Raw genomic sequence first — 24,302 nt, forward strand, 5'->3', positions numbered from 1 at the left:
CTTAGACACCCAGGGAGACATCTCTCCCTCTCTGATGTCACTCTTTTCCCCCCACATACCAGGAAAGATTTTCAATCCTTCGTAGGCCATGCCCTGCTTCAAGGTCAGGAAACCACCTTGCTTTTCAAATGCTCTAGTGAGCTGGTTTTGTACCCTGACATCTCAGAGGCGTTCCTTGAGTTAGGGGATCCATTGGGTCATCAGAGACACTGTCTAGGGAGCAACGGCAGCAGACGCAGGAGGATCCATGAAAAAATTAATATCTCCAGTACTGAGTCTTTATTACGCCCTTTCCAAAGCTAGCCCCGGCCTCAAGGAGAAAAGAAAACGTCGTCGTTCCAACCTTACTTGGGAAAGTATTTAATTTCCATTGTATGCATGATGTCCAGGGGTAGCAAAACATTCTGGAACATTCTTCTGGCTTACTGTTTTCTTTCCCTTCCCAAAAGAGGGGTAGAGAGATGATGGACATCTGCTGCCTTGGCAAGAGAATGCAGAAGTAGAAAAATTACTCCATAATTATAAACAGAGCATTTTGATAATCCCTTCATCCTTCAAGAAACTCGACGGCGCCCTGCTAAGTTTGCAGGACTGCCTTTCTCTGCTTTGTGTGCTGGACCCAGAAAACGGGAGACTGAGACAGAAGGAAATCTGAAAGAGGAAAACTTGGGAATCGCAGCCCCAAAGAAAAGGCTGAAGAACCAGTTCGAGCGATGTCAGCTTCAAAAATGTTTCTGAGAGACATCTGTTGTTCCAGAACGTGCAGTTTCCATTACTGGCTCAGAAGGTACACGGGGTCTCCCACTTTGACTGTCCCTGGATTTTCCAGAGAAAAATATTGTCCAAAGAGGGGTAGCTTTCCGTATAACGGCTGTTCCGAAGGGTCGCATAGCCGGTAGCTGCAACAGGAAAAGACCTCAGTGAGTCCCAGGGAACAGGAAGAATGTGGACCCCACGTAGCTGCGTCCCGGCTGAAGCAGGCGTCCACCCACTCAGGCAGGCTGTGCCTGGAATCAGGATCCAGTCAGAGCTAACAGCTCAGCACCCCCCCCCCCCGCCCCCCTGGAAGGGCCTGAGAGTGGCAGGCCAGTTGGAAGCACCAAGGCAGAGTCAAACACTCCATCCTTATGGCTTCTCATTATAATGACCTTTCCTTTTCCAGCATCAAGAAGTTAGGTACTTGGGGCTGGAGAGATGGCTCAGTGGCTGAGAGCACTTCCAGAGAACCAGGGTTGGGTTCCCAGCACCGACCTGGCAGCTCACAACTCCCAGTTCTCTGTGAACTAACTCCTTCTTCTCTCAGCGCTGCACACACATGGCACACGGACATGCAAGCAGACAATACACTCACACACATCCAATAATAAATAAATAAATAAGGTAAATGAGCTTAAAATTTATGAGAGATTCAAAATTTTCAAAGAGAAATGAGATATTCCATGTGCCTGGTCGGGCCTATAATTTTCCTTTTCCCTCACAATTTCTCCATATATGTCACCTGATCCAAGATCCTGGCAAGACTGTCACCCCTTCCTTTCCATCTTTCCCTTCCTGGTCCATGGTTGCCCAGATCAGAGGTCCTTAAAGGACTCCCTTTTTCTCAACCCCCACTTTTCCAGTGCTGCTGCCCAGCATGTTTCCTCGTGGCATAGCCTGCAATAATCTTGGACCACGAATCCAGGCAGGCATCTCTTTTTACTTACCTCTCCCTTGGTCACCATGTAATGAAGGAGGCTTTTGGGAATGGGGGAGGGAGGAGACAGCAATATTTCTGTGACTTGGCCTATCTTATTCTTAGGTGTTGTACTGAGGGGATGTGGGGTCTACCTATCTCAGGGAGTTCCTGTACCTCTTATGCACTTGCATCTGCACCAAGCACTTCCCACATGACTTCACCCTTTATTACAAAGCCTTAACCCTTGCTATACAGGTGAGTCTCAGAGGCAAACTCAGGATCCTGTATCCAAAGGCTTGTCTGATATCAAAACCCAGCAAGAGGATCAGGAGTTCAAAGTTATCTCATCCTCTAGCAAGGATGCTACCATTCCTCATATTTCTGTCTTCCTAAGCAGCTCTCCTCCCCAGGCCTGGTAAGAATCCAGAGATCCAACCAATCACTCATTTACCTTTAAAAACCTGCATGATTCCTTATTGCCAGGTAAGGGAGACCAAGTGAGGTCAACAGCGGCCTCTGGTGGACAAAACTAGGTATTGCAAGAAGTGTATACCAAGCCTTTTCCATCGTCTCTGACTTTATATACCTACCTCTATATCTGTCTATATAGAGGGAGGAAGATATATAAATATATAATATGAATAAGTATATAAATAAATACATAATGCAACCTCTGTTGGGATTAACAAATTACACTTAGAGATAGGACCTTACTTATAGCTCAGAATGACCCGGGACTATGTAAACCAGGTTTGCCTTCAAATTGTGGCAATCCTTCTGCATCAATCTTCAAAGAACTGAGACTTCTAATGTCAGTGACCAAACCTAGCAACAAATTATATTTCAGAGAACATTTCTCTCTGTATTTCAATGCATACAGAACACACAATTACTCTGATAAGCAAGAGGCCCTAAAACACGGTTTTAAGCCTAAACAGAGGTCTCTGGGATGAGAACTGGACATTATAGCTTGTTGGGAGCAGTGAGACCTCAGATCCTGAATTTCTTGTAATCCCCTGATCTGAGTGCCTACAGCTGCTTTGAGCACGAGACCTTCAGGAGTTCCTGATGGCAGGAGAGTGGTTTCTGGTGGGTTTGGCTGAGGCATGGCTATCTCTATATAATCTTCCCCTGAACACAATAAAGGGGGTATTCTTGGGGAATTCAAGGATGACCCGTGTCGCTGTCTCTCTGTCTGTGTGTGTCTGTGTATTTTAACCTCCAGCCCCTTGCCCAAAGCTTGCGAACTGGGTGCCAGTGCACAGAGCGCAAACATGGGGGCGCGGTGCACGGCAATAGTTCAGTGGTGCAACTCTTGTCTAGTGTGCTTGAGACTCTGGCATCCATCCCAGAACTCAAAAAAAAAAAAACCAAACAACTCCTCCTTTGTGGGGACCCACAGTTGTGAGTTTATTCCACCTTGACTGGAGGCCAAAGAGTGTGAGCTTATTTTTGCTCTCTCAAAGTTGTTGACAACAGCTGTGGCTACAAACAAGAGATTCTGAGCTAGGGTGTGGTTAATTAGTATTTTGGGTATAGAGGTGAATCCGCTCCACCTGGACCAAAGGTCAGAGAATTCAAGTCTATTCCTTATATCAAGCTAATGAAGTCTGGGGCCTCCCCCTCCTTTTGGAGTGAAATATGTAAGCGTGTAAAAAGTGAAGCAGACTCAGTATTCACTGACTGTTCCTCCAGGTGCTATCCTGTGTTTCTGTCTCTTATTTTCTCTTACATCTCTGTTCCTTTTGCCTAATAATTCTAATCCTCACACTCCTACCCTGGAACGTACGAGTCTGGCCAAAGCTGGCCTTTGACACTTCTCCTCCAACTAGACTTCTCCATCCTTACGTGGCGGTGTGAACAGACACATTTTGTGCATCAGGGAGGAGAAGGTGTGAGTCACACTGTCTTGTACACACTGTCTTATTTACTCCCATCAGCAACCAGGCATGGCTACAGGCAAGGTCCCTGGCTAGTCTCCACGTGGAGATCACAAAACCCTGGGCAGTCCTAGGTCCATCCTACTTCTGAGACCTCATGGTCAGATTCTGAGGTAAACATCACTGTGACAGCTCCCAGAGGGGTGACACATGGACACCGTCACCACCCCTGATCCCTGACAGGGTTGGGTTAGGTGTCATTGGGAACAGCTAGTCTCAGGCGTGAAAGTTCGTCTGACTTCTGCTGCTCTCAGAGTGTCAAATCTATACAGCAGGATGTCAAGGACTGGGTCAGGACCTGGTCGCCTACTGAAAATGATACAAGTTGCTTTAGTTCAGCTATGTGGAGTCCTGTAAACTCAGTGTTCACAAATAAAGAAACTGACCTCAAGGTCCTCACACGCTGAGATGGAGTTCTGTGAATTCTATTGTGCACAAGATTCCATTCCCAGTCCTTTAAGAAGGAGCAGAGTGAGTCCATTCTCCTCCCTTCCCATGAGCAGAAGACAAGCCTCCCTGTGCTTAGCCTAACCAGACAATGAGGAATCATTCTCTGTGGTAGGGGCTTTGCTTTGCCCAGCGGGGCTCTGACCATACAGAAGCAATTAGGGCACAGGACTGGGATGTAAGAAGTCTGCAAGGCCAGGCAGGTGGGTGAGGTCAGTCTCCATGCCCAGCACATTCAGTGCAAAGCAGTGCCAACCCGTGGGCACCAACAATACCCAGGGATGCCACTGAAGGGCTGTGTGCTCTGCCTCTTAAGATTTATACCCTGCAGTGGGCCTCTCCCTGCCCGATTTATGACCACCTGTCCTGGGAAGAACATAAATCACTATACCCATGGCACTTTAAATCTCAGGGAGAGATAGAAGCCACCTCGGCCGGCTGCACCATCTCCCTGGGTATTAAAAGCAATTAGGGAGGATGGTTGGGCTGTAAGAAGCCTGGAGAAGATCAGGGGAGTAAGTATGGATTCCTGTGATCCCTGCTTCCTGCCCTTGCTCTGTCTTTGGGGTCCACTACTCTCCTACAAACAGAGCCTCCCAAGAGAGGGGCTTTGACAATGCGGAGAACCAGCACCAGTGCCCGGAGTGCTTTGAGGTTCTGTAAGCTCAAGAGCCTTCCAAAGCCAGAGGGGATGGAAATCTGAGACCAGGGAGAGTGTGGGGAAGAAAGCGAGAAATATGGAGGTGACAAGCAGCTCCCGAGCCATCTGTCTGATGCACACAAAGGCTTATCTAGTTTCCCCCCCACCCATTTCTTTTATTCTCTGAGGACCAGAGCCATGGCTGATGGTACAAGTCTCAGGATTACAGAGGCTACAAAGTGAGCTCAAAGTCAACCTCAATGACTGAGGGAGACCCTGGCTCAAACTAAAAAGGAAGAGCTGCTTAAGAACATCTGCTGCTCTTGCAGAGGGAGGGCCCCTGGTTCAGTTCCCAGCACCCATATGGCGGCTCACAACTGTCTGTAGCTAGAGTTCCAGGAGGTCTGACATCCTTCTCTGGCCTATGTGGACATCATACACGTACATGCTGCACACAAATACATGTAGGCAAACACTCATACACATTAGTAATAATAACAAAGCTCAATGGTAGAAGACCTTGCCTAGCATTCACAAGGACCTGGATCCAACCCCTAGAATTCTAAAACAGAGCAGTCAGGGCCTGGCAGAAGGAGACTTGCTGACAGCCACAGTATTGCAATAGCCAGGTCTGCCCAGGCTATCTTTCTCTTTGTTGTATCTCCTTGGTTCTATGAAAAAATAAAAAGCCTAGCTTCTTCATTGCTCTAATGTTGAAGAGATACAAGCAAGAGCTACAGCGTATCACTGTCCCTGTCCCAAAGCCTGCTCCTCTGCAGTACCGGCCTTACATAGTGACATTTCCCACAGTACCTCACAGGAGCCCCCCCCCCCTTTACCCTCTGGAGATGCATTCCAAGACCTCCAGTGGACACAGCAAACCACAGGCAGCATGGAATCCTGGACACGTTGGCTTTCTTCTCTACATACCATCTGCCTAATGGCCAGGACTCCCTAAAGCTCCTATTCCACATGGGCATTTCCACAGTTCCCTTGTAACATTAATAGATGTGGCTCCTCAGACACCTGGACCCCAAGGTGAGACCCCCGTCTGCCTGGTTTACCTCTTCAGTGTTTCCATCGGCTCCTTTCTATCCATGATGCCTGTGTCCGGATCCACCGTCGTTAAAAGGCACCTGGACACAAATAAAGCATCACACAGGGGACAAAGCAGAGGGACAGGCCTTGCCCCTCCCTGCCCAGGGACAGGAAAGGGTCTCACCTGGTGCAAGCCATCACCCGCTTCAGTTCCACATCCCCAATGAGGAGTTCATTCCAAGAATCCTAGAAAGGAAAGGAAGAGTTCCCATGAGCACCTCTGGGCCCTCACCTATGCAGGGACTTGTGTGGAGTCACACCTAATATCATTCCATCAGTCTGGAGAGGCCAAGGGACATCCCACACCTTTGAGTGTTCCCTTTCTTCCTAAAGCAAGGTCAGGCCCCTCTCCTCTTTGAAAGCTTTTCCAGGCAGGGCATCCCAGGTTGAATCTGCAGAACTCTATTAGCTGAGCCTGATGTCACACATCTCCAATCCCAGCATTCAGAAGGTGGAGGCAGGAGGATCAGAAGTTCTAGCATGTTTGAGAACAGCCCGGGATACATGAGACCCTGTCTTGCAAACAAACACCAAGTGGCTGTGTAACCTGGTGCCCTGATTTCCCGGCCATCTCCCGGGTGGCGACATTCAGAGAGTCCCGGCTCCAACAGGAATGACTTCTCAGCTGTCGGCCTGAGGACATTGGTAGCAGAGCCTGTGCCTCAAGGCCAAGCAAATCTGAGTCCCTCCAGACACTCACGTTCAGTGAGAAACAGAGGATGAGCATGAAAAATTGAAAATAAAAAGACATGCTTTGGTGGGTAAAAATGCTTGCTGCAGCTGAGTGACCTGAATTGGGTCGTCAGGGCCGACATGGTGGAGAGAGAGAGCCAACTCTAGTGAGTCACCCTCTAGCCTCCATACATGCATGGTGGCGCACACACACATGTACACACACATGTACACACACATGCACACACACATGCACACACACAAATAAATGTGATAATTAAAAATAAAAGCCCACAGAAATAGGTGAAAATAAGGGGGATGAATATGATCAAAATGGGTTAAACATGCACATAAAAATGTCATGGCGAAACCCATCACATTGTAAATAAAAGCATAATAAAGTTCCAGAAAACTTAAGAAAGGCCTCTGACATGGTGTGCATGCTCCTTGTCGGTTGAGGTGCAGATCCTAGGGATTTGGAGGCAGACACCGGGCAAGGTTGGCTTCAAAAAAGTCTGTAGACTGGCCACATGGGCAGAAGGGTGAGGGGACCCCAGCCAGGGAGGAAGTCAAAGGAAGGCGGGGTTGACTTAGTGCATCTGAGGTCCTTCAAGTCACCACTGAGAAGACCAAAGGACGTGGAGGGAGGTCAGATCTTCACCCACAAAGAAGGAAGCTGGGTGGGTGGGGGCTGGAAGTGAGCATCTGCAATGAAATGTCCTGGTGTTGGCACCTGGAGGCAGAGTGTTCATAAGTTTCTGCTTTAATCTTGGTAAGTGCATACTGTTCTCCATGTGGGTACAGCATGGATTTTATTTGTCTCCAATATATATATATATATATGCATATTTAATAATTTTATTGTTTTTAATATATATTTATTATGTATACAGTGTTCTGCCTGCATGGGTGCCTATACACCAGTAGAGGGCACCAGATCTCATTACAGATGGTTATGAGCCACCATGTGGTTGCTGGGGATTGAACTCAGGACCTCTGGAAGAGCAGGCAATGCTCTTAACCTCTGAGCCACCTCTCCAGCCCTAGTTAATAATTTTAATTTATGTGTATGAGTGTTGTGTGTGTGTGTGTGTGTATAAGTATACCTGCCCACGGAGGTCAGAAAAGGGTATGGGATGTCTTACCGTGGAACTGGAGTTAGGATGGGTGTGAGCCACCACGTGGGTGCTGGGGACTGAGCCAAGGTTCTTGACAAGTGCTCTTTTCTGCTAAGCCAGCTCTCCAGATCCCTTGGGACTGTTTTGTTAGCATGGGTCCTTTCTTTATGTCACAACAGTTAGAAAACATAGAGTTTTCAGTAACTACAGCCTGTTCTGTGAAGATGTCTCCAGCAGGGGTCACTGAGGTTTTAAAAGAGTGAACTGAAGACCCAGGTTAGGGAATTCATTAGTTATGACTTAGAGAATTATCCCCAAAGCTTCTCCTAGACAGAACAAAAGCTAGGAGGACAGTAAGACATAGAAAACTAAGGCAGGAGCTGGAACGGTTAATGCTCCAGAATTGCTCTAGCAGAGGGCCAGTGTTCGGTTCCCAGCACCACAACAGGAAGCTCCAACCCCCTCTAATGCCGGTTCTAGGGGATCTGATGCCCTCTTCTGGCCCCCAGGAGCACCCACATTTACATGCAAATACAACCCCACACCCCCACATACACACAATTAAGACGGAATCTTTTTATTTAGAAAAGATTGCCCAGCGTGGGGATTCACCCTTTTGATCCCAGCACTCAGATGGATCACTCTGAGTTTGAGGCCAGCCTGGTCTACATCGTGAGTTCCTGGCCAGCCAGGGTTACATAATGAGACACCTCTCTTAAAAAAAAAAAAGTATAAAAAAGGAAAATTAAGGTAAACAATGTTCACCATCTGGAAAGCACCTGTTTAGCAAAGGGAAGGAAGAGAACTCTGTTACTACTAACCTCACACCAGGCCTGAGAAGATGCTGACCCTGAGGACACCAAGGAAGTCTTCCATCAGGACAAACTGGCTAGAGGTAATAACTCAAAATAAGATGGGCTGGGAGCCAGCAAGGCCTGGACAGAGAGGAGTATGGCCTGGGTTTGGTCATATATCTCTGCAGGTCCAGTTTTCCATTTGTAGAGCGTTGATTGGAAACAAGAAAGTCAGCTTTGCTGTGAGGCAGAAGAACTTGAGTGCCGGAGATGGAGTAAGGTCCCTTTGCTATTAATTACATATGTGGATAACTGTAAATCTTATTCCTTTATTATTATTGCATGTGTGTGAGCGAGTGGAGGGGGGTATGCGTTCCACCTTTACACAAGTCCTGGGATCAAACCTGGGCTGTCACGTTTGTTCGGTAAGTGCCTTTAGGAGCTGAGCCAGCTCACAGGCTTAGCGCGGACGTTTTGAGAGGTTGCGAGCTACTGGAGGCTGTTGAGCAAGGCAATCACACTGAAAAGTGTAAGAGCTCCCACAGGGCCCCTGGAAGCTTGTCCCTTGCCTCTCTAAGGTCCAAGAAAGAACATTTTGTGGTCCAGACATGATGTAGCAACTAGATATGACAATGTATCAATGTCTGTTCTACCAGCTGGCCAAGAACTGAGAGTCACAGGGCAGTGCATGTGTCTGAGCCTAGCAGAGGGGAAGAGCAGGTCAGAGGGAGGAACCAGAGCGAATTCAGTGCTGAGCTCTGTGAAAGAGAGCTGTGTCCCAGGCAGACTTTGGAAAGTGAAAAGGACTCTGGGTGGGAGAAGAGCCTGAGGGCAGCCTAGGAGCACACACCTCTTTAGCAACAAAACTCACAGAGGAAGCCCAGGGCTATACTGTACCTCAATTGACAGGTGGTAAGTGACAGGTTAGATCACACTGCAGGAGTTTGGGCAGACCATTGCGATAGGAAACAAGAAAGAAAGGGAGAGAGACAAGACCCTTTGTCACGTTGATTGACACAAGCCTGGATGCATGGCCCAGGAACATGTGTTCATAAAGGAACACAAACACAGACACTGCAGAGTCACTGTATAAGGATGTATGCAGTTCATTCACTGCAGAGTCACTGTATAAGGATGCATGCAGCTCACTCATGCACAGACACTGCAGAGTCACTGTATAAGGATGCGTGCAGCTCACCCGTGCAGACACTGCAGAGTCACTGTATAAGGATGCGTGCAGTTCATTAACTGCAGAGTCACTGTATAAGGATGTATGCAGTTCATTCACTGCAGAGTCACTGTATAAGGATGCATGCAGCTCACCCGTGCAGACACTGCAGAGTCACTGTATAAGGATGTATGCAGCTCACTCATGCACAGACACTGCAGAGTCACTGTATAAGGATGCGTGCAGCTCACCCGTGCAGACACTGCAGAGTCACTGTATAAGGATGTATGCAGCTCACTCATGCACAGACACTGCAGAGTCACTGTATAAGGATGCGTGCAGCTCACTCATGCACAGACACTGCAGAGTCACTGTATAAGGATGTATGCAGCTCACTCATGCACAGACACTCTGCCATCTTCATAGAAATGCACATGCTTGGATCTGAGACTGCACAAGGAACATTTTAAATAAAACACCAGAAGTGAACTAGCAAGATGGCTCCCTGGGATCCGCATGGCTGAAAGAGAGAGCCAACTTCCATAAGTTGTCTTCTGAACTCCACACATGCGCTGTGGCATGTGCATACATACAATAAACAAGTGAATAAATTAATAAATGCAATTTAAAAAATATCGGGATGGATTCGTGGGGATGGCTTTCCTAGATCGCTCTTTTCTCAGCATTCCTTGTCCACCTTCCACAGAAAAGCTGAGAGACAGAATTAGTTCCCCAATATAAGGGGTTAGAACTCAATCATCAATCACACAATCACTAGGTCTAAGTCTTTCCCTGGAATCCAAGGAAACTAGAAGAGGTAAGAGTCTCTTTCTTGTCTCCACTGCCTCTCCCAAACTATACATATGCAAAAGGTATGAGCAGAAGTAAATTCCTATTTGAGGACCGATGTCTCTACTGGGTACCCACAGCCGCCTCCATCACCCAGCCTCCACTGCAGGGTTGCTTAAATGTTTTCCCATTCACAACCACTTTTTACCTGAGAAATTTTTATGTGATCCCCAAACATACAGGCATACAAAATAGGTACACAAATTAAACATTTATCTATAATAATAATACATCATAAAACTATTTTAAAATAATTCTTCAATGTACTTACCTTTATAAAAAAACTAAAGTGACTTTGTATGCTAATGAGATGAATGTGTTTGTCTGACAAATTATAATCCAAAGATATTCTAATTGGATATGTGCTGAGGGGTGAAGGCAGAAAAATGTGGCCTTTGTTTTCTTTAATAAAACCATTCCGTTCCTAAAAGAACAGAAACTTCATACGCACAGTAAAAATCTGCCACAATTTATGACAAATGGAAGTCTCAAACCCGAGCCAAGGCCTTTGGCTTGTTGTGCGGCATAACAGTACACACAATGCCAAGTGCATGTCATGTGTTCACACCCAAGGCTGCAGTGAACTCATGTGATACAATATGGGTAAGCACTGCGAGAAACACATCAGATTTATGATGTGTTTCTGAGTTGTTGCATATTCGTTATTATATTAGTTACTTTTCTATTGCTGTGATAAAACACTATGACCAAGGCAATTTAGAGAAGGCAGAGTGTATTTGAGCTTATGGTTCCTGAAGCTAGAGTCTGTGCAGGCAGGGCAATGTCACGTCAGTGGGGAACAGAGAGCTGAGGGCTCATAGCTTGAACCACATGTACAAGCAAAAGGTCACACCTTCTAAACCTCTCCAAATAGTGCCTCTACCTAGGGATCAACTGTTCAAATGCCTGAGACTATAGGGACATTTCATTCAAACCACCACTACTGCCACGGTCTTCATAATTCTCACGTTTGGTTCTATCATGACCAGCATCGGACTTCAAGACAGATCAGCCTGAGTCCGAGACAACATCCAAAGGCAATACTAAGACGGTCAGCTTCCAAGACCTCCCGGGACACTAGAACCAGTGTTATCATTCTCCGTGCTGAGGCACAATGTGGGATGTCTGAGGGTCCAAGGAAGGGGGCCCTGAAAGTGTTTGGGAACACCAGCAAGCTGATAAACACCCTAACTCCTACCTAGCAGTCATGCTAAAGATACTGGTCTTCCTCAGGGGAGGCAGCAGTTAGTCAGAAACCAGGTGGTTGGGATGGGCAGTAAGACACAACAACCACCTTGTTTGTTCCATGAGTGACACAGACCATGTGATCCATTTTGAGTAAATCTCAACAGTCAATCCCCCGACTCAAGATCTCCCTGTAAGCCTCAGATCTCACAGAGAAACAGCTCTGCCTTGCCTACGTGCGTCTTCAATGCACAAGCCTTCACATTTTAGGTGGGGGCTCAACAAACCTAAAAGTAGAACCATTGTGCAGCTCAGAGGCAGTAAACAACTCACGTCTTGCAAGAGTCTAAATCAGCATTAGTAACTGTTATGCTTTAGTGGTTGTTGAGATGTGGTCTTGTGTGGCTCAGGCTGACCTTGAATTCATTATGTAGCTGAGGCTGGTTCTGAACTTCCAAACCCTCTGCCTCCACCCTTCGTGCTTGGATGACAGTGATGGGCCTCCTGGAAATAACTATTACACCTTCCACAAAATAAAAAGAAAGAGGCTACACAGGCCAAATGTTACCTCTGCGAAAACATCGCATCCTGAAATGACAATGTTGGGCCTGAAGTTAATAGTTTTCACTTTCTTCTCCATCCTGGAGTTGAGATCTTCCAAGGATGCCTCAGACAGGACCAGGTATGGGCTTACATCTGAGTAGGCCACCTGACAAGAAACAGAGATTGGGATAAAGTGTGGAGCAGAAATGCCTCAGAGGGGACATCATGATCTAGTCCCTGAAAATTAAGCACTGCCCCAACAAACACACACACACATACACAGACAGACATACATACACACTCAAACACACATGAACACATATACGAACATGCATGCACACACATGTACACATACACACATGCATGCCTACATGTGAACGCATATGAATGCGTGCACATATACATACATATGTCTTTATAGCTATTTTTCTAGTTCTTTACATAGAAATGTCACAGCAATTCAAAGCCTTAACTGGCCTTGCAGAACTGCATGACATAAAGGAACTCGAGAGAAGGCTCAGCTATTAAGAGGACTGGCTGCTCTTGCAGAGGACCAGAGTTAAATTCCTAGCCCCCACATGGTAACTCACAACAATGTGTAACTCCAGTTCCAGGGGCTCTGATGCCATCTTCCCACCTTCGTAAGTACTGCACATTTGTGGTACATAGACATACATTCAGGCATAACACCCATACCTATAAATTCTTATTGTAGTTTATGAACAGATCATGACCTCAGAGTCATTAGACATCCCTTAAAGACGCCGTCTCACCTTCCCAAACATCCATTTCCTTAGTGTTTAATAAGGTGATCAAGTTTGATGGCTTTGCTACATTTGAGAAGTCCCCTAATTCTATAGGTGCATATCTTTATGCAACCTTAAAATTAATATGAAGTATGAATGCTGGCCCTCATTTTTTTAACAGTAAAGTCTAGTTCTACTGACCTATATCATGAGGAGTTTCTGCAGCCTTATGCTTTACCCTGACCATGTGAAGTCTGGGGCTCCCCACACATGCTCCTCATGCCTGCTCCCCACACCTGCTCCATACATCTGTTTCACATGCCTGCTCTACACACCTGTCCCACACACCTGCTCCCCACACCTGTCCCACACATCTGCTGCCCACACGTGTTCCACACACTTGCTCCCCATGACTGTCCTACACACCTGCTCCCTACACCTGCTCCCCACACCTGTCCCACACACCTGCCCCCCACACCTGTTTCACAATCCTGCTCTACACACTTGCTCCACGCACAAACACTAGCCCAAACTTGTAATCTGACACACAGTTGTAAGGAAGTTAAAAACGTTGGACCATACCACTACAGAATTGATCAAAAATGATACCACTCTAGAATAAATTGTGTTGTGTGTCTATTGGCACCAGAATACTTACACAAATAGGAAAGTGGATACTCCAGGGGAGTGGAGGCTCCCCGAAATCAAGACAAAAGGAACCTCACTCCTGTACCCATCCTGTCAGGAATGAGTGTATTCCCAAGAGACACTTGTGGCTCTCCCTTTGGCTGAGACTGTAGATACAATGGAGTCTAAGAACCTGGAATATTCCCAGGAATCTTAGGTAAGGGGAGAAGAAAAGAGCTGGGGCCATGATGTCATCCAGGGGAGGGGTCTGGTCTCTTAGGAAGAGATTTCATGCATTTCCGACAACTTTCAGGAGAGACTGGCGCCTAGATAGTGGTGATGGACAGGACTTATTAATTCTGCATACCTTTGGCCCTCTATCTAGAAGCCTGACTCATGATGGCGGTCAGAGCCCAGGTTTTGAGCTTGGCAAGTGCTTTCTTTCTGCCTATTGCTTGGCGTCTCTGGAGCCTGGAGATTGCCGTGGAAACCACAGCATTTAGCATACCAGGGATGTGCGCACATGGCAAGACCCACACAACTTTCCTACACCCTCAGACCACACCAAGCCTCTCACATGGTCCTTGGACCGGAACCGAGCCTTCAGCAGCTGAGAACGTCTGGGGTTCATGTGGGGCTCGAAGTGCACCAGGCGACAGGGCTGTGTCTTCAGGAAGCTGGTGATCCACTGAGCGGCTTCCTCTCCGCAATCCCTGCCCTGCACCTCCAGACCATGCACTCTGCAGTGGGGACAATTCAGAGGCTGTGAGTACTGTAATCCTGTATGCCTGGATGGATCAGAGAAACTGCAACGATTCAACCATGACATGGCCAACATCCCTTCATAACCCGAAGACCTGCCTTTAGCCCAGCCCTGCCTCAGGGCCACTGTAGACATGAAATGGAATGGAAAGCGCAGTTTCAAGCCTTGCTCTTCCCATTTGCAAAAGCAACTGAAGCATACCTGTGTCCCCTGCCTGAAAGGTGTGTTTGGAGGATGCAGAGAGGTAATAGGTTTGAAGTGTACTGAGTTTTCAGAGGAACATGAACAGGCTGGGGGGATGGCTCAGTTGGTACAAGCATGAAGACCCAACTCCAACCCTTCAGAACCAAGCCTAGAATCAGCCATGATTGAGGAACTGCCCAATTCAAGTTGGCTTGTAAGAGATTGTCTTGACTGTCAATTCAGGGGAGACCCAGCCCACTGTGGTGGGAAGAGAGGAGGCAGGTGTTTATTGCAGTGGTAGAGTTTGAACTGAGGACCTTGTGCATGCTAAGCCAGCACTCTACCACTGAACCACATTTCCATTATGCTTTTTACCGTTTCTTCATTTTTTTCAGACAAGGTCCCATTGAGTTACCAGGCTACTGTTGAACTTATGATCCTCCGGCATCAGTCTCCCTCCTGCTGGGATTACAGGCTGATGCCACCAGGTCTGACCAGGATGGATAGACTATGGGCTTCCTTGGATGTTCATGTTTTTGTTGTCTTAAATGTTTTGTTTTTGAAACAGGATTTCTCTGTGTAGTCCTGGCTGTCCTGGAACTCACTCTGTAGACCAGGCTGGCCTCAAACTCAGAGATCCATCTGCCTCTGCCTCCAAAGTGCTGGGCTCAAAGGTTTGCACCACCATGCCAAACTCAAATTGCATATTAATTAATAATGCAGAAATAGTCAGGCATGGTGGTCTATGCCTCTAATCCTTACACTTGGGAGGCATAGGCAGGTGGATCTCTGTGAGCTCGAGGCCAGCCTGGTTTAAAAACAAGTTCTAGGACAGCTAGGGCTGCTACACAGAGAAATCCTATCTCAAAAAAAAAAAAAAAAAAAAACTACAGAAACAGCCACAAAGTCTAACTAAGCTAAATCTTGGTCCCACAGTGGGAAGAAAGAAGTTCAAGCTGTAATTCCCCAGCTGCTAAACCAGGTCCTAGAGCACCTGCCTCCCACAGTCCATTGGTGCTGAGGAGGTCGACTTCTGAACGAGGTGCCAGGCTTCTGAATGGGGTACCAGGCTTCTGAACGGGGTGCCCTAGAAATGTCCTCCTTCCTCTGACCTCCAACCTGAACACAGGACACTTCTCCAGTTACAGCTGCTCTTTCCCACCTTCCAACTTCCCTTCGAGCTAAATATCATATCTCATAGGGTACTGTTCCCAGAGCCCTTTGCAAAGACAGTGCCGTGACAGATGACAGGACTTCCTCTCTTCCAGGGCACCCTTCTTTCCTGCCTGCATTCTTTGATGGGATTCTTTTTCTCTTCGCTCCATGTCAAGATGTTTTAGCCCACATTGCTTTCTACATCAGATTTAATTAATTAAATTATGGTTGAGTTGGGGGTTCAAACCCAGAGCTTCGAGCATGTTCGGCAAGTACTGTACCACTGAGTCCCGTCCGCAGCCTGCTACATTGGGCCTTTTTGTCCCCTGTCCCTACACCAGCTTTTGAAGCTATGTCCTCGTTTCTCCTCTCAGGATGCAGAGGACTGAATGCTGAGGTCGGGGAGGTACATACAATCGATGACTAACTGTTGGTAATGTACTTTCTGGAGCCCCTCCATTGTTCTAACTTCCTCAAAAGTGCAAGAGCAGAGGCACAATCTGGATTTAAACACAAATATATATGTTCATTCATGTGTATATAAGACATGAAAGTGAAGAGGGACCATGCATGGGAGAAAGAGGTCTAAAGGAAAGCAAGGGGGCAAAAAAAAAAAAAAATGACACATTTTCTGTTATATGTAGAATCTAGATTTACTTAACTATTATCTATCTATCTATTATCTATCATCTATCTATCTATCCATCATCTATCTATAGGGTTTCATAGAGCCCAGGCTGGCCTTGAATGAGCCATATAGCCAAGGATGACCCTGAACTTCAGATCTTCCTGCCCCCACCTCTCCAGTGCTGGATTACAGGTGTGTACCCCATGCCTACACTGTGGAATATTGAGAGTAAGTCTAGGGCTTTGTGAGTAGTGGACCAATACCCTACCACTGAGCTACATCCCCAACCCTGTATATACAAATATGGTATGAAATATTGAGACAATTATTTGAGGAGAAGAAAGAACCAATTGAGGGGTAGAGGACAAGAGAATATGGGGCTAATATGAGCGACGTACAATTTGTGTGTGTAAAATTGTCATCATGAAAACCATCTATTGTTTTGTAAGCTAACTGTGAATTTAAACAATTAAAGGCTGAAGTAAAGAGAGATTGCATGCAGATTTGCTCCCACAGGCCAGAGGCCTGTTCTACTCACCTGCACTGGCGGAGCGGGTTTGTGGCGGGTGGTGTGATGGGCAGCAGTAGGTCCTTTGTGTAGGCTGCACTGAGAGTCAAGGTGTCATTGTCACAGGTCAGGGAAACCAAGACCAAGCGAGGTTCCTGCCGGGCAGTGACCATGTTCCCGTCTTCATTGATCACAAGCCAAAACCTGACATTGTCCAAACAAAACCAGCACAGGCAGCCTCAGCCATTAGCAGAGTCATAGTTTACCCCCTTCCTATTTCTCCTGGTAAGAAGCCGGGGTGTATGTGCGCGCGCATATGTGCCTGCTTGCCTGTCTGTCTGTCTCTCTGTCCTTAGCATTGCCTTGGCTGCAAACAAGGACTAACAATGTCTGTTCATTTTAAAGGGGCTAATAACCACTCAACAATTAATATATAACAGACAGAACACTTTGAGGCAAAGATGTTAATTATACTTTACCCCAGTTGTCAGGACTTGACCACATTCATTAAACATGCCCCAAGAAGATGTTAAGAATCCACTTCAGGGCTGGAGAGATGGCTCAGTGGTTAAGAGCATTGCCTGCTCTTCCAAAGGTCCTGAGTTCAATTCCCAGCAACTACATGGTGGCTCACAACCATCTTTAATGAGGTCTGGTGCCCTTCTTCTGGCTAGCTGTATACATAATAAATAAAGAAAGAAAAATTAAAAAAAATATCCACTTCACAGAAGGCCAGAGACTCACCAGAAACAGTGAACTCTCGGGAACAGAAAGAGGAGGCTGTTCCTCAAGGAGTTTGTAGTCATAGAATGTAGCTAAGCAACCGGTCATGCCAATTCCATGCACTGCTTTTTTAATTTTTAAATTGTATGTGTATGATGTTTATGGGCATTTAGGTGTGTGAACTACAAGCATGCAGTGCTTGCAAAAGCCAGAAGAGGGCATACAATACCCTGGAACTTGAGTTACCAGCGGCTGACAGCCTCAGTACAAATGCTGGCAACAAAAACCCTGCCACCTGCAAGAGCAGCAAGCGCTCTTAACTGCTGAGCCCTCTGCCAACCAAATGTTTAAAAACTGGGTACTGTGAATCCTAAAATTTGCTAAAAAAACCTAGTGTCCATCTTTACCACACTTTTCTAGCCCACTATTCCCCAGGCTTGGAGATGCTGACTTCCTAGGAAAATGACAGAAAAGCAAGTGCATCCCCTTTCTGCTTCCAGGGGAGTGAAAAGCCGGAACAGAAACTGAAGCAGAGGACACGGAGCAGAGCAGCTTCCTGGTTGGCTCCCTGTAGTTTGTGCTACTTGACTTCTTAAACAATCCAGGACCACCAGGCCAGGGGTGGCACTGCCTGCAGTAGGCTGGGCCGTTCCACATTCATCATTAATCAAGAAAATGCCCCACAGACTTGTCTATAGGCCAATCTGATGAAGCCGTGTTCTCAATTGAAGTTCCTTTGCCCAGATATCTCTAACTTGTGTCAAGTTTTGACAAAAAACTAACCAGGACACCATTTTATTCCTGCTAATAATTGGGTATTCATATGATTGAAATGAAGTGCATTATGAGAAGGGACGTGTGCAGTAGGAAAAGGGAATATATATCTTCAGTGAAGGTAGAGGGCCACCCTCACTGTGCTCCTTAGTAACCAAGTCCTCTTTTGATTCATCTCCAGCCTGGAACAAAAATCAGGGAACTTGAAAACTCTCACTCAGGTGGCTTTTTGTTTGTTTGTTTGGTTTTGGTTTTGGTTTTGGTTTTGGTTAAGACAGGTGTGGTAGTTTAAAAGAAAATGGCCCCCAAAGGGAGTGGCATTACTAGGAGGTGTGGCCTTCTTGAAGGAAGTGTGACACACTGGAGGCAGACTTTGAGGTCTCACATATGTTCAAGCTATGCCCAGTATCTCAGACCACTTCCTGTTCTCTGTGAATCAAGATGTAAGCACTCTCAGCTTGCTCTCCAGCACCATGTCTGTCTGCACACCATCAGACTCCCAGCTGCCATGCTTCCTGCCATGACAATAAGGGGCTAGACCTCTGAACCGTAAGCTTCCACAATTAAACATTTTCCTTCATAAGAGTTGCTTTATAAGAGTTGCCATGGGGACCGGAGTGGTGGTTCAGAGGTAAAGAACATTGACTGCTCTTCCAGAAGTCCTGGGAGAACCACACGGTGGCCCACAGCTGTCTATAATGAGATCTGGCACCCTCTTCTGGCATGTAGGCATATATGCAGGCAAAACTCTGTATACATAATAAACAAATCTTTAAACAAAGAGTTGTGGTGGTCATGGAGTCTCTTCACAGCAACAGAAACCCCAAGACGACAGAGCTTCTTTGTGTAGTCTTGGCTATCCTGCATCTTGCTCTGTTGACCAGGCTGACCTTGAACTCACAGACACACACACACACACACACACACACACACACACCTCCTGAGTGCTGGGATTAAAGGTGTGTGCCACCACGCCCTGTTGGCTTCTGTCATTCTTGATAGCATATTCCTCTAAAAGCTATACTGTTGTTTTACTTTTAAATAGCGTTACCAGCTTCTCTGGAGAGTCTATGTGGGCCCTGGATTTGGCCAAGAACCCAGGACAGACCCAGCCCACAAGTGAGAGAAGCCACGTGAAGTGTGGCATCACGATGGTAAGTGCACGCAGTGTTGTGCAACCTTCCCCGCTAGTTCCCGAACCTTTCATCTTTCCAAACTCTACACCCGTTAAACAATAACTCAGCACACCTGCCTCCTCCAGCCCCAGAGCCTCCACTCTACTTTCTGTCTGTGAATTTGGAGTCCAGCAATTCGAGCTGAAATCATACACAGCTAGTCCCTCTGCCCTGCCCATTTAAATTAGCATCCTGTTTCATCGTTCATCAGTGCTGTAGCATGCGCTAGACCCTCACTCCTTTCCAAGGTTGGGGCATATTCTACCATCCACATAAACCACATTTTACTTAATCATCTCATCCTTCGACGGACATCTGGGTCATTTCCACTTCTTACTTGCTGCTGTGCACAGTCAAGTTTCAAAGTTGCAAAACGCATTTCTGTTTTCCAATCCTTCAGGTAAAGCATCAGTGTGTGCCAGTCTTTAAGCCTGGGATTTACGCCCAGCTCTTTAGAATGTTGGGAAACTTACTTGCCTGGAAAGTGTGTAGTCATTTTCTAGTTTTTCACTACAAGTTGTTACTGTCCTTTGCTAAATTCTCCCTGAGTGTCCCCCTACCCTCCAGGACCTTCCTCTCTGTTTCCTGGCACTTGTCACAGTTCCCCAGTGGATCAGTTGATGACTTCTGTTTGTTTGTTTGTTTGTTTGGTTGGCTGGATTTTTTTGTTGTTTATTTTTTGCTTCAGTTCCCTGGGAGTTTGTGACAAAAGTAAGGAGTTTGCCACCACAGCTGTGGTACAAGTTCAAAACATGTTTTCTGAATCGATGAGGTAACATAATGTCAGTGCCCTTTGCCTCCGACAGAAACTATCCAAAGACAAAAAGCGGCTGTCTGTGAGGAGACCCCACTCTAGAAATCAGGGACTATTTAGGATTCTTGGCTGCCTGAAGCAGAGGTGCAGCACATCAGTTTTCAACTTTCTAGGGAACCGCAGTGTATGGGTGAAAGGAGGGAATAGTTGGTGGATTTTCAAGTGGGGGGTGGGGTGGGCAGGGAGCCGGGCAACCAACCAGAAGGAAGGCCTTGGAGCAGCCACCCACCTCCTTCCCTACTGATCTGTTTTCTCAAGACTAGGAGGATTTCAAAAGCACAAGGTGATGAGGGGCACAAGAGACAAGGTCCACGCCAGGAGGAGGAGCCCACCAGTCAGTCCTCAGTCACTCAGCGACCTTTTGTAAAGGCCGCCCCCAAATCAGCCATGGGACAAGGAGGGCTTTGAGACAAAAAAAAAAAAAAAAAAAAATCTCTATTTCTTTTCCCTGAGTCAGTCTATCAGCGTGCGCACTGGACCAGCCAGGTGGGAGGCTCACCGCTGGTGTTAGCTTTCCAGAGGGAAATCAGACCCAAAGAGGGCAGAGGTGCCCTTCTCGAAGTCTGGGAGTCCACACGGGCTTTTAGTCGCTATTTACAAAATCCCAGTGGCTAAAGACAGCACAAATCTCAGGTTCAGCCCCGCGCGCGGAGACTTTCTAACCTGATGAGAGTCTGGGGAAAATAACACTTGCCGATCTTTTTTTTTTTTTTTTTTTCTGCAAGAAAGTGTTCAACTGCTACAATAACGACGAGCGGCGCCTACGAGCCCTCTGCACTCTGGCATCAATTGTCTTAGTTTCTCTAGAGTTGAAGAATACCACTAAAAGGAAAGTGACCAAGGGCTCCGTGAGGGAGTTTGAAGTTTCTTCTTGCGGATTGGCCGGCGTGGGGCATGTCTTATTGGGAGCACAGTTATTTTCTACTGAAAGTGAGAAACGTGGAGACTTGAGAGTTCCAGGTCCCCCGAGTGGCTGGTGGAGGGTCAGGGTCACTTTCTTCCGTTTCCCGGGGCCCCTTCCCCAGTTCCTGGTCTCTTATCTGGTAAGGAATGAGGAGACCCACCCCCGCGCGCACCCACACAGCCTAGGTCAGGGGGGCGCAGGGCTCACGTACCTGTCACGCAGGTGACCACAACGCAGCCCCATTTCGGTGCACTCCGCCTCGCTCACCGACACCCCCTTGCAGGACTTGATCGGGTAGATCCAGAGCTGTGACACCGTCCCCACCTGCTGCAGCCGCCAGCGCCGGGGACGCACGCGACGCCAAGCCACGGTCCCCAGCGCCACCGCGGCCAGTCCCAGCGCGGCGATGCTGAGCCAGGTGGACCGCAGCTGCCGGGGGACCCAGGATGCGGAGAAGCCTTGGAGGGCCAGAGCCCAGGATCCGGAGGCACCCATGGCGAGGGCAGACCTGGCGGGCGCTGATTCACCTCAGGCGCCGGCTGCGCTAAACTAAGCGCAACTGTCGCCAGTGGACCTGTAGCTCCTGACCCTTTCCCGCCAATCCAAGTTGAGCATCTTCACTCAGCCTGGGCGGGGAAGGGGTGGCTCAGCTGTGGTGGTTTTCACCTCCTCCTGTCCTTTTTCCCTCCCTCCCTCATTCCCTCACCCTGACCCTCCCCTACAATCAATGTAGAACAGTGTCTTTATGTGTTTGTAGGGTTGTTTATTTGACCTAAAGCATACAACGTTTGCGGAAACTTGGTGTGATTTTGAAATCAGAAACCAGGCTGCTGGACAGCTGCCCGAGAGCAGTTTGGCAGTGGCCAAGGAGCTTCCAGCCAGCTGGGATCTGAAGGTGGAAAGATAGATCTTACCAAGTCCTGAGGCTCTACCGGGCTGAGCCACGTTTGTTTCTCCATGCCTGACGCCTCAGAGCTCTCTGCAGAGCCCCAGACCAGGAGTAGTCCTTAGACAAGGCTCTAGGTTCTTTCCCTGCAGGTCCCCCAAGGCAGACTCTGTCAGTTGTCACCCCAAATGCCAGCATATCTTAAACTACAAAGCCAAGGCCAACAAGGTACCTCGGGTTCCTGTTTGATGTCTCAAGTTGCTAAAATGTCGTTTTTATTCATGATTATTCTAACAGGGAGAAAGCTATTTCTCTACAATAGGGCAGAGGGACTGGACTTTGTATTAAAGCAAGGGATGTTTACAGCCAAGGGGCAGAGGGCAGGGGGAAGGGGTATGGGTGGCTGCCAGTGGCAAGCAGGAATGAAGATTTCTCTAAAGAGCTTTTGCCCTAACTCTGGCCATCAGACTACTGAAACAGTGAACCCCAAGAAACTGGAAGTTCCCCCTCCCCCACCCCACCCTAAATCTCAGACTGAGAGAAGGAACAAGCCAGCCAGAGGGGAGCCTGTCTCACGGGAAGAGATTTCACAGGGTTCTGCGGACCTCAGGCTGCCTTCCAGGAGACTGCGGCTGACACCCTGCACAGGCTGTGATGGCCGGGGTCACACCTTGACCAGAGCGGTCCTGCTAATGGGACAGTACCCAGAACTCATGTTCACGAAATATACAAGATTGAGGATCTTGTGGAGGGTAACTGAGGCCAGGCAACGTATGGCAGAGTTGGAGGCCCCGTAATGATGCCCTGAGAGGCCGTTCTGTGAAGCGTGGGGAAAGCAGAATGCCTGCAAGCATGCACTGGCGTTTTCTTCTGACTTGGAGTACTCATGATCTTCTGACAATGATGGACATGTCTTCCTCCGCCTGCAAGCATGCACTGGCGTTTTCTTCCGACTTGGAGTACTCATGATCTTCTGACAATGATGGACACATCTTCCTCCGCCTGCAAGCATGCACTGGCGTTTTCTTCCGACTTGGAGTACTCATGATCTTCTGACAATGATGGACATGTCTTCCTCCACCACCAGCTCACTTTGGGGTCCTCTGGTACTCAGTGTCTGTCCTGCAATATTTTCTTGTCATGCACCCAATACCTTTCCTTGCCCAATGCCCAGTCACCCTCTGCCTCTCCTCACTCCCACAAGACCCAGAGGTGATCAGAGTTCCAAGGACACAGTGTGCAGTTAGCTAGTCATCTTGTTTTCCTGGCTTTGGGCTGTTTATTGTGATTGACATGAAAGTCACCCTCTTGCTCACATGTCCCCAGGTGGTGACGCTATTTGGAGGTGGCTAAAGAACCTTTAAGAGATGCAGGCTAGCTGAGAAGGAAGTAAGTCTCCTGGGGGGAGGGGGGAGTTGTACCTGGACCCTCCTGCTCATCTTCTTCCTATGTTTATCAAGTAAAGAATGCCCCCTCTGCCACATGTGCCCACACTAGGTACTCTGCCCAAGAGCGCAGCAGATGGAACCACTGGATGAATGAACCCCCTTCCTCCACCAAGTTGTTCACCTGGGGATGTTTGTCACAGAGAAGAACTAGTACAGCAATGATGTGTGCCACTGGGGACCAGGCGAGATGATGTGTGCCCCTGGGGACTAGGCGAGATGATGTGAGCCCCTGGGGACCAGGCGAGATGATGTGTGCCCCTGGGGACCAGGCGAGATGATGTGTGCCCCTGGGGACTAGGCGAGGTGATGTGTGCCCCTGGGGACCAGGTGAGATGATGTGAGCCCCTGGGGACCAGGCGAGGTGATGTGTGCCACTGGGGACCAGGCGAGATGATGTGAGCCCCTGGGGACTAGGCGAGACTCTGACTTCTCTACAGCAGGGCTTCTCGGAGGCACCCGGAGCTGAGTGTGTGTATCACCCTTCCTATTTCTCTTTGGAAATATATAGGGGAAAATGGCTTAAAACTTAATGGCTGACTTTAAACTGAGTATGACTTTAAATAATTTATCATTTCCAGGCTGGGTGGTGGTGGTGCATGCCTTTATTCCCAGCACTTGGGAGGCTGGTGGATCTCTGTGAGTTCTAGGCCAGCCTGGTCTACAGAGCAAGTTCCAAGACAAGCTCCAAAGCTACAGAAAGAATTAGCTTGTCTCGGGTGTGGGGCAGGGGGATATTTCCAAAATTTTCCCAAGATAGGGCTTGCCTATCACAGCCAAAGGTGAGGGGTTAAACTGAGACCCAGAACCCAGCAAAGGAAAAGACAGAAGGAAGTAACAAC

The 24,302-nt window shown here is 47.8% G+C and overlaps 1 protein-coding gene across 1 annotated transcript; it reads right to left on the reverse strand.

Moving 5' to 3' along the window:
* Positions 1-264: 264 nt before the first annotated feature.
* Mtarc1 (mitochondrial amidoxime reducing component 1) lies at positions 265-21,787 on the reverse strand. The gene is made up of 7 exons (XM_041635397.1): positions 21,341-21,787; positions 16,770-16,943; positions 14,080-14,242; positions 12,155-12,295; positions 5,925-5,986; positions 5,767-5,838; positions 265-899 (listed from the first exon to the last, which is right to left on the reverse strand). Exons 1-7 carry the CDS (start codon positions 21,622-21,624, stop codon positions 773-775), a joined length of 1,023 nt encoding a protein of 340 aa, XP_041491331.1. The 5' UTR covers positions 21,625-21,787; the 3' UTR covers positions 265-772.
* Positions 21,788-24,302: the final 2,515 nt, after the last annotated feature.

This window comes from Microtus oregoni, unplaced genomic scaffold (assembly GCF_018167655.1).
Source record: "Microtus oregoni isolate MIOR12 unplaced genomic scaffold, Mior012 000047F_ref0000412, whole genome shotgun sequence".
Taxonomy (NCBI): domain Eukaryota; kingdom Metazoa; phylum Chordata; class Mammalia; order Rodentia; family Cricetidae; genus Microtus; species Microtus oregoni.

Coding starts and splice junctions, on each gene's coding strand:
- Mtarc1 (XM_041635397.1), bottom strand. CDS start 21,624: ATGGGTGCCTCCGGATCCTGGGCTCTGGCCCTCCAAGGCTTCTCCGCA. Junction 16,944..21,340: donor TGTGGTCACCTGCGTGACAG/GTACGTGAGCCC, acceptor GGACAATGTCAG/GTTTTGGCTTGTGATCAATG. Junction 900..5,766: donor CCGATGGAAACACTGAAGAG/GTAAACCAGGCA, acceptor TTCCTGTTGCAG/CTACCGGCTATGCGACCCTT.